A 14,782-nucleotide genomic window follows, 5' to 3' on the forward strand; every position below is an offset into this window, starting at 1 on the left:
CAGACATTCAATGATTAACAATTGCTGATGTTATAGGCCTCCTTTCATGGGCATCACCAGGATATTTTTTTGGGGGGGGGGGCAGAACCGACACGATTGGTCAGTTAAGTATTTATATTGTTTTACTTGATTTACTTGATTGTTTTACTGTATTTGTCCTGTACTGTATATGGGGCAGGCCTGCTCACCTGATTTGAAATGGTAGCAGGAGAAAAGGCTTTTGTGACTCTCAGCCCATTTTAGGCCTATACCTGGTGGAAGAGCCTAGCAGGAGCCACTATCTATTCCCTATTTGACCCAAATGTTCCAGAGCTTAAGGGTGAGCAGCAACAGCATCACTACCTGCTGGTTCCCTCTGTGAACTTCCTTCATGGTGAAGGGATGCAAGGAGGGGAAAACATAATTATTCCTCCCTCTACTGCGCTGCCGTGTCTAAGGATTTAGCAGTGAAAGATGGGTTTGAAATGAAAGAAGAAAGGCAAAGGAGAGAAATATATTATTTCCCCCTCCCTCTGCTCTTCCCATACCTGTTAAGAGATGGGGAAGAATGTGGGAAAGGAAATTCTTCCATCTCTGCCCTTGAACACACGGGTGAAGAGGAGCATCCGTCACTGCACTGTGACTCTGCTTGCAAGTAGTGATTAAAGTCTACTATGTGGCATAGCTACCTGAAGCTTTTTTCCTTGTGAGTAGATCGCCAAATGGAGAAGAGAGCAATGTTCCTGGTAAAGTTTGTCCAGACATCACTAGGAACATTGCAGGGAAACATATATTACTTTAGTAAAGTACTCATCCTTTTGCAAAAGAAATTGGAAAGAGAGATCTAAATGAGCGACTCCACCAGCTGCTCCCAGGACTTAGCCCGAGAAAAATAGCTGGCACACATGTGCCCTTAGAAGATGCAACTGGAAAAATGCCTACAAATCTGTTTGTAGGGAACAAACAGATTAAATAACTGAGGGAATGTTTGCCACCTTCACAACCTGCGATATCACACAGGGGCTGCACTTCTGTAAAGGTGGGCAATGTTGATGCCTTTGGGTGGTTCAATCCCTATTGCTGACTTGAGATCAAATTCTGTTATAAATTGCCATTGATTAGTAGAATACAGGTAAGGGCTAGGGTTATGAACAAAGTAGCTGGTATGCTAAGTGTTACAGGGGAAAACAAATTAGAAATAGTATTGGAGCAAACATTCTACAAAGTACAAGTACCCATCTATAAATTGACCTTCATTTTAAGAAATACTGCAAAAGTTTATATAAACCCAGTTCATATAAACCTGAATTTAGATCTATATAAATGTAATATCTGCTAATAATGCCACATAAGGGCTACAGTGAGGTATCTTTCAATTTATCCCAATAGCATACACCATTTTTCATTACTGTTTTATTATTCCATACACCACCTAAAAAGTATTAGTGAGTTGTAGTGCTAGAAAGTTGGACTAGGACTGAGGGGGGACCCAGTTTAAAGTCTCAACAAAGCTATGAAGTGATGCTGGGCAATCCTGAGCCTATCACACACACTCCCACCTAACATGCATCACGGGGTTGCTGGAAATTTAAGATGGGGAGAAGCCATGCAAACTGCCCTAAGCTTTTTGGAGGAAGGGCAAGATAAAACACAATGAAATTAAAGTTTCCAGTACGCAAGAAAGACTGATCAACTTTTGCTTTGGGAAAAGCTTACTAACCTCTTACAGTACAAATGGAATTGACTTGGGTTGCAGAATCCAGCTCATCTAGTTTGACAGGACCAGTCAGTTCAGTGATGTCAGCACCAACAGCCTTATACAAAAGGGGCCTTTGTAACAAGAGAACGGTACGTTCAATGCAAATAATCCTACCTGCCAACAAAGACATTTTGATATGTTACAGTAACAAGGAAAAAGGTGACCATGTTAATTGTCTGGGCCAATAAAGACAATATTCCCAGGCAGTCTTTCACAGAGCTTGATTTGGTCCACTTTACTCACAAACTCTGAAATGAAGCACATGCTATGCTCTTGCTAAAGCGGCTCCCAGTCCAAACTATCTTATGTGTCAATTATTTAAAGGGGAGAAAATCTAACTGGCTTGAGATTGTTTGTGGGATATCTCTCTCTCTCTCTCTCTCTCTCTCTCTCTCTCTCTCTCTCTCTCTCTCTCTCTCTCTCTCTCTCTTGTGGTGCCAAGCTGTTCTGAGGCTAGACATGTTGCACTTTGCTCTCAAAAGCAGGAGACAGGAGGGCCAAACCTTTGCTCAGCAGAGTGTCACGTGGATGATTCAATGGGTCTGGATGCATGAAAGGAGTCTTTTGTAAGTAGGTCAGTGGCTCAAATGCAACAGAGGTTCACAATGACCAAAGGTCATAATCATCTAATGAAAAACTTACCCTAAGCATGAGCACAATCCAATTCTACTTTTTTCCAGCACAACCATTGATACTATGTTAGCCATTCTAGGTGGGAAGAAAGGGACAGTGGTCATTATTGGACACTGTATTAAGAGGACCGCAGGAGGGACCACAGTAGTGGTTAGAAGGGTGGACTAGGACCTGGGAGATCAGGGTTCAAATCCCCACTTGGCCACAAAGTTGGCTGGGTGACCTTGGGCCAGTCACTGCCTCTCGTCCTAACCTTCTTCACAGTGTTGTTGTGGGGATTAAATGGGGAGGGGGAGAACCAGGTATACCACTTTAGGCTGCTTGAATGAAAGGTGGGATATAACAAAAATGAAACAAACATTATGTGTGCAGCAACATAAGTAGTTATCAAAGTAGACAGGAGATCTAACACCAGTGCATCTTTCTTTCAACTGCCTTCTCAATAACTACACTAATGTGGTGTGCAAGACATAACTCTCACTTTGGCAAATGTATCTTGATTACATATACATAAATGTATCCCAACAACAACTTGCTATGTACACCAATGCTACCTGAAGAGGCTAAAGTAGAGGCAGGAATGAGAAACAGGAGTACTCCACGGATTCTATTGATATACCAATTCCACTGAGCGAATCCCTCCCTCCTTCACATGCCAGTATCCATTCCATCAGGATGTGGCAGAGGGAGAGAGATAGGAATCAAGAGCACTCCATTGAATCTGCTGTGAGACCAGTTTCATTTGCTTTCCATTCCAGCTGGTCATTATAACTACTCTGCTGTTTTGTGAACTTGTGCCTGAGTTCACTTATTTTGTCTCTTTCCTTCTCATCCCTTTTTCCTTTTGCGCTGCATCCTTTAAAGCCAAATTACACACTAGGTTTAAGGCGCAGCATGCAGCTACATCGCTGGTTTTTCTTTCATGAATTACTGGTGCAGTGGGTGATTGTTTTGGGGATTGTTAAAAAAGAGAGCAAGAAAAGCATTTTAGCAATAATTAAAAAACAACATAAAAATGGCATCCAAGAATTACAGTGAATGGCTACAAATGGCCCCATTCACAGCATTGTGCCATGCTCACTGGTGTGGACAGATCATCTTTATTTATTAAATTTGTATACCACCCTTGTGGGAAGTTAATTGCAGACAGCAGTAGAAGCCACCCTAGACACTCATTAGGCTGTAATTTGCAATGGCACGAGGAAGCTTATGAATCTTATTTAAGTTTTATCTGTCTCCACTTGTGCTGGAGCTTACCATTTCCACATAGAGCATCTTTGAAGAAAACTGCACATGGGGATGTGTTCTTCAGTGCCTCCATTACTTCTACACTGATCACACATGATGAAGCAATAGAAACTGGCAGAGTTTTTGGAGTTCCAGCCCCACTTTGCAGGGAGAAAGTAGTCACAAACAGCCAAAATTGCCTTTGGCTTGAAGGAGTGCTGCCTGTTACCTAGAATTTGAAAGAAAAAGCATAAGTAGTTCATTAAAATTTAACAAAGCATTACTTTTTCTCTCCAGGATTAGATCAAAACTATTAATCAGTTCAGTGGGTATAATCCACAGTTTAGCAGGTAGCATTTAAACCTTTAATTCTGAAGGCTGAATTTTATAATACTTAACGTGATATAGATCTTGGTTCTATGTTTTGCTGTGTCACAATAGTACAGCAAAGGACTGAGTATAAGACTCACAGTATGTCTGCAATTTTATTTTTAAGACTCAAAGTATCACTGTATGCATAGGGACAGCATCAATTACCAACACTACTGCCTTCAGACTGCAGGGAAGTCCTTATGTGGCATTACTATACAGTGGTACCTCGGGTTAAGTACTTAATTCGTTCCGGAGGTCTGTTCTTAACCTGAAACTGTTCTTAACCTGAAGCACCACTTTAGCTAATGGGGCTTCCCGCCGCTGCCGCGCCGCTGGAGCACAATTTCTGTTCTCATTCTGAAGCAAAGTTCTTAACATGAAGCACTATTTCTGGGTTAGCAGAGTCTGTAACCTGAAGCATATGTAACCTGAAGCGTATGTAACCTGAGGTACCACTGTACTAAGAAAAGGACTGCATTTGCTTTCACACCCGAAGCTATTATACAACCTTGAACCAGCAAATGATTGCAATAAACTGTAGTTGTTTGAAGTCCTATGGACAGTGCCAGATTTATGTATAAGCTAAACAAGCTATAGCTTAGGGCCTCACTCTCTTGGGGGACCCGAAAAAATGAAAAGGAAAAAAACAACTGGATGTACATTTCAAAAATATAAGATAAAAAACAAATAAAATAAAACCTACATACAGCAACAGTGTTTTGTGTTGTGTAGGCTCCTATGAAGTAAGTAATGGGCCCCGCCTGCTATATAAAGGGCCCCATTACCTTCAATAGCTTAGGGCCTCATCAAACCTAAATCTGGCCCTGCCTATGGAACAGAACTGCATGAATCTTGCCTTGCCACAGATTGCTGCTTAACTGTTGTAGCATAAATTTTAGCAGTTAAATTGGCAGCTAAGACAGAAGGATAAACATTTTCCTTTTCCAGAGGGGTAGCCTGCTACTTGAAACCAGTGAATTACAATCCATGCAGAAGTTCAATGCTGTCACTTGTAGAATAAATTGGGACAAATGGTTTTTCTTTTTAGAAAAGCACGCTACATGTATTGATTGGCTTTGGAATTTCAGGATGTCAATGTTATCAATGTGCATGACCACTGTTAACATAATTATCACCAACTGTATTTTCCTGCTTTTCATTATCTTTTGACCTCATTGTCTACAATTTCCCCCTGCCCAGCATACCTAAAACTCAAGGCAAAACTTCTGATAAAGTGGGCTGTAGCCCATAAAAGCTTACATAATAATGCATTTGTTATTCTTGAAGGTGCCACAATGGTCCACAAAAGTGTGAAATTGCTTCAAGATGCTTCACAGGAAGCAGCTCCTAAATGAAATACCGTATTTTTCGCTCTATAACACGCACCCGACCATAACACGCATGTAGCTTTTAGAGGACGAAAACAAGAAAAAAAATATTCTAAACGAAACAGTGGATGTATGATTTTTGTGGTTCATGCTGTGGCCACAGACATGTGATCTGACGGTGAGTTTGGGGTAGCCCAATGCAAAAATCCTGAGGATCCATGTGGATCCATGTTTGTAACCACATTTTTGCACCACTGTGGCCCCAGGCAACAGTGGGTGCGTGATTTTTTTGGTGCAACCTGTAGCCATGGACATGCTATGTGATCTGATGGTGAATTTGGGGTGACCCAGTGCAAAAATCCTGAGGATGCATGTGGATCTGTGCTTTGTAACCACGTTTTAAGTGGGGAGGGAAGGAAAAGCACTCAAGGGACAAGGAGCACGCGTGGAGCAGGCTCTGCTTCTCTCCCTCCCCCCCCCCCTCCTTAGCGAGCTGAAAAACTATGCTGGAGGGACAGAGAGCCTGCTTGCTTTAAAGAAGCCTACCGGACAGGAGCCGCGTGTAAGCGGCTCCTGTCCGGTAGGCTCCTTTAAAGCAAGCAGGTTCTGCTTCTCTCCCTCCTCCCCCCCTCCCCGCCCTTAGCGAGCTGAAAATCTTTCCTGCTATTTCCAGCAAAGCGGGAGGAGAGAGATACAGAGAGCCTGCTTGCTTTAAAGGAGCCAACTGGACAGGAGCTGCTTACACTTGTGTAAGCGGCTCCTCTCCCCTCCCGCTTTGCTCCTTTAAAGAAGCAGGCACTCTGTCCCTCTCTCCTCCCCATTCAGTGGCTCTTCTCCCGCTGGAAACCACGGAGGAGGGAAGCATTCGCTCCGTAACACGCACAGACATTTCCCCTTACTTTCTAGGAGGAAAAAAATGCGCGTTATGGAGCGAAAACTACGGTAAGTAAATGTTTCCTTGTAATGTTTTCCTTGCCTGCACTAGGGCTTTCAAACATATTACCTGAGCATTTCTTTACTAATCAACTAAAAAAAGCACTTCTTATTCATGATGTCAGATTATGACTTTGACCTAGTTCATTTAAAGAAATCTACAAATTTACATTTTTTCCCTCTGAATAAGAAAAACACCAGAAGCATTATTATTAAGCTGCGTAATATGCTCCACTTCCTTGGTAAAAACTGCAGTTGGTATGAACCTAGAATCTTTCCTCTTGGATAAATGTCAACATTTTTCAAGGATGCATTTAAACCAGATGATTCATAAAAGATAATGGGAGAAACAAATACATCTACCCAAACAACATAAATATCCTGCTCAGAACAGTGGGGAAAACAAGCTAAAGGTAAAGGATACAAAAACAAATGAACTCATAGTAAAAGTGCCTACACTGGACGTAGTTCCAGCTCAAAATTAGGACATTTAATTATTTTACTGGAAAAATATATAGCTAATGCAATTTGATTAAATTTGTCTGTAGTTTTTATAACTTTTTCATGTTTATCACTAAACTGCCTAGGGGCTGAATCCAATCATGGAAGGCTCCTATCTCTAGCAGCTGCTTCCATGAATAGAAGGCATGGGGAGAAGATTTTCACTGATTCTCTCTTCCTTTTGTAGTTCCCCAAATTCCCCCACCCCACCCACCAAAAAAATTAAATCTAATCTGCCCTTGGAAGCCCTTTGGAGCAGTGTTAGAAGTTGTACAGGGAGATTCAGGAGAAAGGGGGAATCAGTGAACTTTGCTTTTCCCCACTTCTGTTCACAGAAATCTCCACTAGAACAAAAAGCATTCTGGGAGGAGTCATATAACCCCAAATGTCTTCACTGTTTCTGCAAAATGGTGTCTTGTAAGCATCTACATAATACTACCATAAGTGTTTACATAATGTTACAGACTGAAACTATCAATGCAGTTACAGATTTATTTATTTTAACCCAAAATATAAATGAACACTTGAGGAGCTCTTTGGGCCTATACCATCAGTGCTAATGGCAAAAACAGTCATACTATTCCCTGAATTTATACCCTATATTTCCTATAAGGAAAACATGGTTCTCCAGCTCCTCCATTCTCCATGGGACAGGTTAGGCTGAGAGACAGGCTACCCAATGAGCTTCATGATTGAGTGGGGATTTGAACCCAGGCCTCCACAATACTAGTCTGATACTATTCACAGAAACCTTATAGCTGCCTTTGGGCTCCTTTAGGACCCAAGTAATTTACTAGAAATATGGTGTGTGTATATATTAATAAGCAAAGGTTATTGAAGTGAGTATGCTTAGGTAAAAGCATACAATGTTGTTTTATTTTTCTCTCTCATTTGCAGCTTGTTACAATGAAGTATTTGTACTTTTAAAGAATAAAACAATATTGTCTGGGAAACAACAAACAGATTTGCAGAACTCTAAAAGGCTAAAAAAATATTGTGGCAAATGCTTTGGTGGCCAGAATAAGTTGATTAGTCTTTAAAGTGACACAAGAATATCATTTGCCTCCTTTTTTGTTTATATTCCTAGCCTTATGGAGGTTGTAGAATTAAGGTTTCATTCGGAGGTCACCACTTACTGTATTTTTCGCCCTATAGGACGCACTTCTTCCCCTCCAAAAATGAAGGGAAAATGTGTGTGCGTCCTATGGGGCGAATGCAGGCTTTCGCTGAAGCCTGGAGAGCGAGAGGGGTCGGTGCGCACCGACCCCTCTGCTCTCCAGGCTTCGCGGACCTCTCCGCAAGCAGCGGGAGCGCTCCCGCTGCTTGCGGAGAGTTGCCTGCATGCTGAAGCCTGCATGCGCTGAGCTCAGCGCGTCCAGGCTTCGCGGACCTCTCCGCAAGCAGCGGGAGCCAGCGCTGGGCCCCACGGCTTGCAGAGAGCTGCCTGTTTGGGGGCTGGGGTCGGGGGAAGCTCGGGGGAAGCCTGGGGGGGAAAAATAATTTTTCCCCTTTATTTCTCCCCAAAAAAACTAGGTGCGCCTTATGGGACGGTGTGTCCTATAGGGCGAAAAATACGGTATATAAATATTTATTTAAAAAACACACATATACTCATCTAATGATTTATTTAATAGCTGCATAGCAGAGAGGTTGGAAAATATGAGTGACAAAATATTTGGCAATTTGGCAATTTATATTTGGCAATTTATTAAATTCAGTTTTGCTATTGTTCTTTAAAAAAAACTTTATTTCATACCCAGAACTTACTTTCCATAACTACAGATTTTAAAAGTTAATTGAAAGACTCAGGGTGGTTTTTTTTTAAAAGAAGACTCACATGGAGAAACATTAGAAATCTGAAACTCTAACCTTTAGATTCTGACCAATGGGACAGTCAGCCAAAAAGTAAATAACAATAAATCATTTTAATACCATCATCTTTCTGTTTCTGTGTCAATTTGTTCTGAACAGAAAGGACAAAACAGACAAAACAGCAGCAGGATTGAGTTATGCGACAGTACAGCTCCCCCAAGCACAGATGGAATATATTTCCTTATTTTCCTTTTGTACCATAATACTTATTTTGAATAGTAATAATAAAAATGGCCATGTTTCCATTTCTCACTTCACATTAAGTGAAGTCCTGAAGAGTTCTAGTTCAAAGAGCTATACTGAACAACACTGGTGATTTTAAAAAAAAATCTTATCATTGTTAAGCACAAAACTTATTTTATAAATAAAATGCATAAATTCATACAGGGTTCATACAGGGGTTTCTCTCTCTTTCTCTGTGTGTGTTCTGAAAAAGTTAGTCAACAAGAGTAAACCAAACTAAGCCAAGGTCTTCACCTTCATATTTTATGATGCACTAGACTTGTGCGAAGGACAAATCTTTACTGGCAAAGACTGAAGCAGTAAACAAGTTTCAGCCATGGCATTTTGTTTCCAAAATGTTTACAAAAGGTAAGTTCCTTTTTTATCTTCACAGCTGCAAAATCAAACTCTTTTGGTTCTTTCAAATCATTCTTGAAGATTTAAACACTGGATTATGGCTATAAAACACTATATCTAGAATTATCACTTATTAAAGACATCTGGGGTGAATTACTTGAGTAGCTATGATATCTTTTCAACATATCTGCCCAGGGATAAGGAAGCATCCAGTAAACACTGAGCTGAAATTAGAAGTGGAAACCAATTTAAACAGAGCTTGCTGGTGTCTTGAGTCTCTGGATGTTAACTCCCTCCAAATGTGAGGCCCATGTATCCAGAAGGCATACAAATTTATGTGAGAGCAGAGCACAACCAGCTTGAAGCAATGTTGGGGCATGCGACTTGCCAACAATTAATTTGTTGGGTAACACACAAGATTTATTTTTTAAAAAAAGAATTTTCTATTATAAAAAAGACCAATTCGATCTTTGGAGTTAGCCCTTCAACAACATATAATGGCTTTAAGACAATTAATCATGCATCGCTTAAGTTAAAAGAAAGGGACTCAGCCTAAGTTTGGCTATCTTTATGAAGTGGACTATTTCTAATCATTTACCTAAACTTTCTAGAGTTACATCCAAAATGACAAGTTTCAGATTTTGTTCATGTTTAACTGGATTTTAATTTAATGGGCCATTTTACATATATTTTTATGCGTTGTTAGCCACCTAATAAGAGACATCAAATATGTTTTGCTAGCATTGAAGAACTACATCCATTGCCAGGGTTGCTCTGTACTGCAGCTACAAAACCTCCCACCCCACCCCCCAGCAAGTGCCCACTATCTAATATAGAAATGTTAAGTGAGGGGGAAACACCAGGACTTGTAGGACTATTGCAGAAGAAGAGAAAAACAACAACACGCCTGGATTGTTAAGAGACAGAGGGAGGGGCAGGTGAAATATGGCTCAGTCGTATGCAGTTTTTGTAATGCAGTTTTTAGGTGTAGGAACTTTAGTCATCGCTCCTATAATTATATAACAGCGCTTGTTTTGTTCCCCAAATATAAATCTGATGTCAGATTTATGCATCTCAGGATGGTTTCTGGTTACGGCAATAGCAAATGCCCCAATTCATGCCATAGTAAAATTTTCTCTCCAATCTGCCAATCTTTTTGTAATCGGCCCATTTGCAATGCTATAGCCTCAACTGTCCAAATCACAGGTCGACAACCCCTGGCCTGCATGCACTACTCAAGTGCATGCTGGGACTGTTGGGAAAAGTGCTTTAACCTCCCACCCACAGAACTCCTCATCCACCTTTTGCCGATGCTTCCCCAATTTTTTTCAGTACAAGTTAGGGTACCTGCAGGTACACCCACTTTCCATCTATTTTTTTAATCCCTACAACCTGTATATATACTATTAGCTGAATTGCAAATACTTTGGTAAATTCTTTCTTTATATCAGGAGCATGATACTGTGGCCCTCCTGGTACTACTGGACTACAGCTTCCATCATCCCTGACCTTGCTGACTAGAGCAGAAAGCAGCTGGAATCTAATTAACAGCTGAAGGGGCAAAGGTTAATATAGTGGTACCTTGCCAAACTTAACCCATTCCAGGAGTCCGTTCGACTCCCAAAACTATTTGAAAACCAAGGCGCAGCTTCCGATTGGCTGCAGGAGCTTCCTGCACTCAAGTGGAAGCTGTGTCGGACGTTCGGCTTCCGAAAAATGTTCGTAAAGCGGGTTAGTGGCGTTCAGGAGCCAAGCCAAGGTACCACTGTATAAGAATGTAAGAAAGGCCTGTTGGATGAGGCCAAAAGTTCACCTGCTCCATTACTCCCTGTTCTGTGGTTAACCAGATGTCCATGGGTTTCCCATTTCTGCTCTATAGACAGCCGGCAGTCAGGCCAAATCCCGTGAGGCAGAATCACATCATAGGTAATCAGGGACAGCCAATGTGGCGCCTCCAGATGTTGCTGAACTGCAACACTCAGCATCTCTTACGCTGGGTGGTACTGATAGGAGCTGCAGAAACCTGTTATTCTGATTGTTATCGAATGGCATCAGTTACCTGTTGCTTGCTTTAAACAGTGCAAATGTATGCGCTCTCAAAGAATTTGGATAAATTCTGTCTCCTTTCCACTAAATGGAAACAGTATCCCCCTGCTCAAGGTTGCGAAATGATATCCAAAAAAGACTAAAAAAAAGAGAGAGGAGCCATACAGTGGTACCTCGGGTTACAGATGCTTCAGGATGAGAACAGAAATTGTGCTTCGGCAGCGCGGCAGCAGCAGGAGGCCCCATTAGGTAAAGTGGTACCTCAGGTTAAGAATAGTTTCACGTTAAGAATGGACCTCCAGAACGAATTAAGTTCTTAACCCAAGGTACCACTGTATATATTGTTTGGACCAGTTATGTTTAAACAGAAATGTTTTGTAAGTTTGCAAAGACACAGACCTCTAAAACCAACTAACCAGCCCACTCAAAGAATTACCTGCAGTCTTCGATGTACAACATGTGCCCAAAAGCTGCAACACTGATGTGAGCCAACCATCTGAAATGCAATTAAAATGTAAGCAAAATGCATAATTTCAAACATGTTAATATGCTAATAAATATGCCACTTGTAAAACCTGTGATGACAACAAGAATACCTGAAGAATTTCCTCGAGATTGTGCACGGCTGGGGGGAAATACAAATCTGAAATTTGTTCTTCGCTGTCATCTATATCAATTTGTCTTTGGTCCGGTTGAGAAGCAAGAATGTAACAGAAACTAGGAGCAGGCAGGTTAGCAGTAATCTGCTGAAAATTAAGCAATCAAAATAGGCATGGTCATAAAATGTGAATGCTCTATATTAAACTTATTTACTTGGTGGAGTAAAGTGGTGAAAATGATTGGGAATGGCACATTTGATTTAGGGAAACTTTTTCTTAAGGCATGGTTAATCGTAGCTTGTCCTCCAAATGTCAGAAGGCTGACCCTTTTGGCATAATCTGGAACAATATATCATTTATACATTCCTGAGTGGCTACACCCATGAATCTATGTCACAAGAAAACATAGCTAAGCACAATCAACAATCAAAAAATCTTTTTTTTGTCATGGTAGTCGCGGATGAAACGGATTCCATTATTTTCATGCCTTTCAATGATTTCTATGACATTTGAGAATTTTAGCACATGGGTGAATTTGACAATAAACAGATGAAGTCGCGTCACTGAGAAACATGAGTGCTGCCAAATTAAATCTTAAGCAGCGAGAGAATAATGGGAACATGAAGCAACGTGACTCTCTCCCCTTGTTATGATGAGAACAAATCTTTTTTGTTTCAGGAGAATATCCACTATTTATACAGATTATAGATCAATGTGTTTATCTCTCGTTTAGTGCTATAGAAGTAATATATTATTCATTTTGGGAGTCACTGCCTGAGAGTTACTAAAAACATAAATAAATTAGGATTAATGAAAACAGCTGTTTAGCTATTAATCCCTGTCCCTGACTTGCTCACAAAATGTCAGCCCGGGACTGGATTTCTTCCTGTTTCTCGTTGATATGCTGGGTTCTGATGACTCACAGATCCTTCCAGGAAGAAACAATAAATTAACATAAAGATTTAAATTTAGAAGGAGAAGAATGTGTACTGTACGGACACATTTGTGTTGCTACAAATGATGGACATGAACAAATATATATAGAAACTGGCAGCGATTAAAAATAGCTCCTAGGATTGCTTATGACATCCCTGGCTCAAAGAAGAGCTAGCAAAGTGTTGGAGAACACTATCTACAATATGGGAAGACCCAAATTCTAAATCTTGTTTCAGCTTCAGCTCTCTAACTTCATCTGTAACACAGGCTAAACAGTAGTACTGGCCTACGTGTCAAACACTTGAAATGTGCTACGCAAATGCTAGGCATTATGATAATGTAAACACAGCTGCAGCAGAGGGAGAGGAGGGAAGATCTACTCTAATGGCTCCATTTGGCTCTCACTAGCCCTAAACCATTTCAGTGCCAGTCGGTTCTTTGCAACTGATGCTTGAGTTTGTTGTTTTCCTCTTCCATCCTCATTCCTTTTTCCTTCTGTGTCATGTCTTTAGATTATAAGCATGAGGGCAGGGACTGTCTGAGTTTTTGCTGATATGGAAACTACTTTGGAAGCCTTTTTGGATGAAAAGGGGGATGGGGAGGAGTGATACTAGAAAGAAAGAAAGAAAGAAAGAAAGAAAGAAAGAAAGAAAGAAAGAAAGAAAGAAAGGATAAATGGGTAATTAAAAGTTACTGCCTTTTGAAAGCACTATTTGAAATGAAGAACAAATGAAAAGGAAAGGAGGAGTTTGAAACAACAGCTTACCATTTCACTCTCTTGACTTTGACCATGAACTTTTACAGGCAATAATGGTGGCCATAAACTGTCTATTAGGCTAAAAAGTCCCGGCACTCTTTGAAGAAAAGAAGAAAACAAAGAACAAAACAAAACAGTCAACACACAAACATGGTGAAATTTAGCTTTACAATCTGTATTACGATGCTTTAGAATGCTATATTCAGATAATTTCAATAATTTGAAACACCAAATTCCTGCCATATTGAACACTGCATTCTAGATTTAAATTTCCCTAATGGAATTCCATTTTGCTGTTACAAGGGGGAAGGGGGAATTGATTGCTGCTTTTAAAAATGTTGAATAAGCTAATTTAATTCTATGGAAGTGCTACCTACCTATTTCTAATATTATTATTGGATATTATTTCTTAGGCAAAGAAATAATATCTACTACCTAGGGTTAAGAAATTGTCTCCATTTGTAGACACTAACTATTAACAATATAGAAAAGGAACATATACATGAACAAACTGTGTTGGAATTGTCCAAGATTCAGAATGAGCTTGTGTATGATACAACAACTTGTTACACAGTAATATGATCTGAGCCCATAGTACACAAAGCATTCTTCTCATCGTACTCTTTTTTTAAAAAGAAGTAAAACCCCAAACCAATTGTCATGCACTTTCATAAAATTAAAATTATATGTATGCTGGAAAATACAATCTTACAGGTCTGATGAGTTGTGCTAGGTGCTCTTTTTGCTAATATCAGAAGCTGAATCTTGCTAGAGATATCTTGGGCATTGGGACGTGGTAGACTAAAAAGGAATGGGAGAAGAAAACCAAGGGAATAGTTGACAGAGAAGCCGGCCCCAAAGTGTGTGAAATAAACAGAAGAATAAGGAGAAGAATAAGAACCAAATACATAGCTAATCAGATTCATTTTTTGCAATGTCTATAAAGAAGAACAATGCCAGTCAGGCAACTTATGTGATTCTTTCCCATGCCAGCACCACCAACTACAGAGCGGGGCAATGATAACATGGGAAGAATAACAGAATTCATCCAATCTACCAACGCTGGCTGTAGGGAAGAAGAATGTCTAGGACAGCAGGCCTTGGCAAAGATGTAGAGCATGTTAAATGTAAAAAGTGTTTGAAGTAGATATACAGTAGAAAACAACAGTGTGCCAATGCAGAGATTAAAGGTCAGGATCATTGCATTAGCATAGCAAAAGGAAGCATAATTCAGAATCCCCCTGCTGAAATAACTGAAGTG

The 14,782-nt window shown here is 40.3% G+C and overlaps 1 protein-coding gene across 8 annotated transcripts in view; it reads right to left on the bottom strand.

The window, feature by feature from the left end:
- SPIDR (scaffold protein involved in DNA repair) overlaps positions 1-14,782 on the bottom strand; it is a 170,331-nt gene that overhangs the window by 10,736 nt on the left and 144,813 nt on the right. For 4 of the 8 annotated variants that reach the window (XM_077933042.1, XM_028737025.2, XM_077933038.1 and 1 more), the window contains 5 exons: positions 13,531-13,618; positions 11,826-11,975; positions 11,666-11,725; positions 3,629-3,827; positions 1,700-1,852 (listed from right to left, as the gene is read on the bottom strand). In XM_077933042.1, the coding sequence (XP_077789168.1) occupies positions 1,700-1,852; positions 3,629-3,827; positions 11,666-11,725; positions 11,826-11,975; positions 13,531-13,618 (650 nt within the window). The other 4 variants (XM_077933043.1, XM_077933039.1, XM_077933044.1 and 1 more) reach the window with 3 other exon arrangements.

This window comes from Podarcis muralis, chromosome 8, assembly GCF_964188315.1.
Source record: "Podarcis muralis chromosome 8, rPodMur119.hap1.1, whole genome shotgun sequence".
NCBI lineage: Eukaryota > Metazoa > Chordata > Lepidosauria > Squamata > Lacertidae > Podarcis > Podarcis muralis.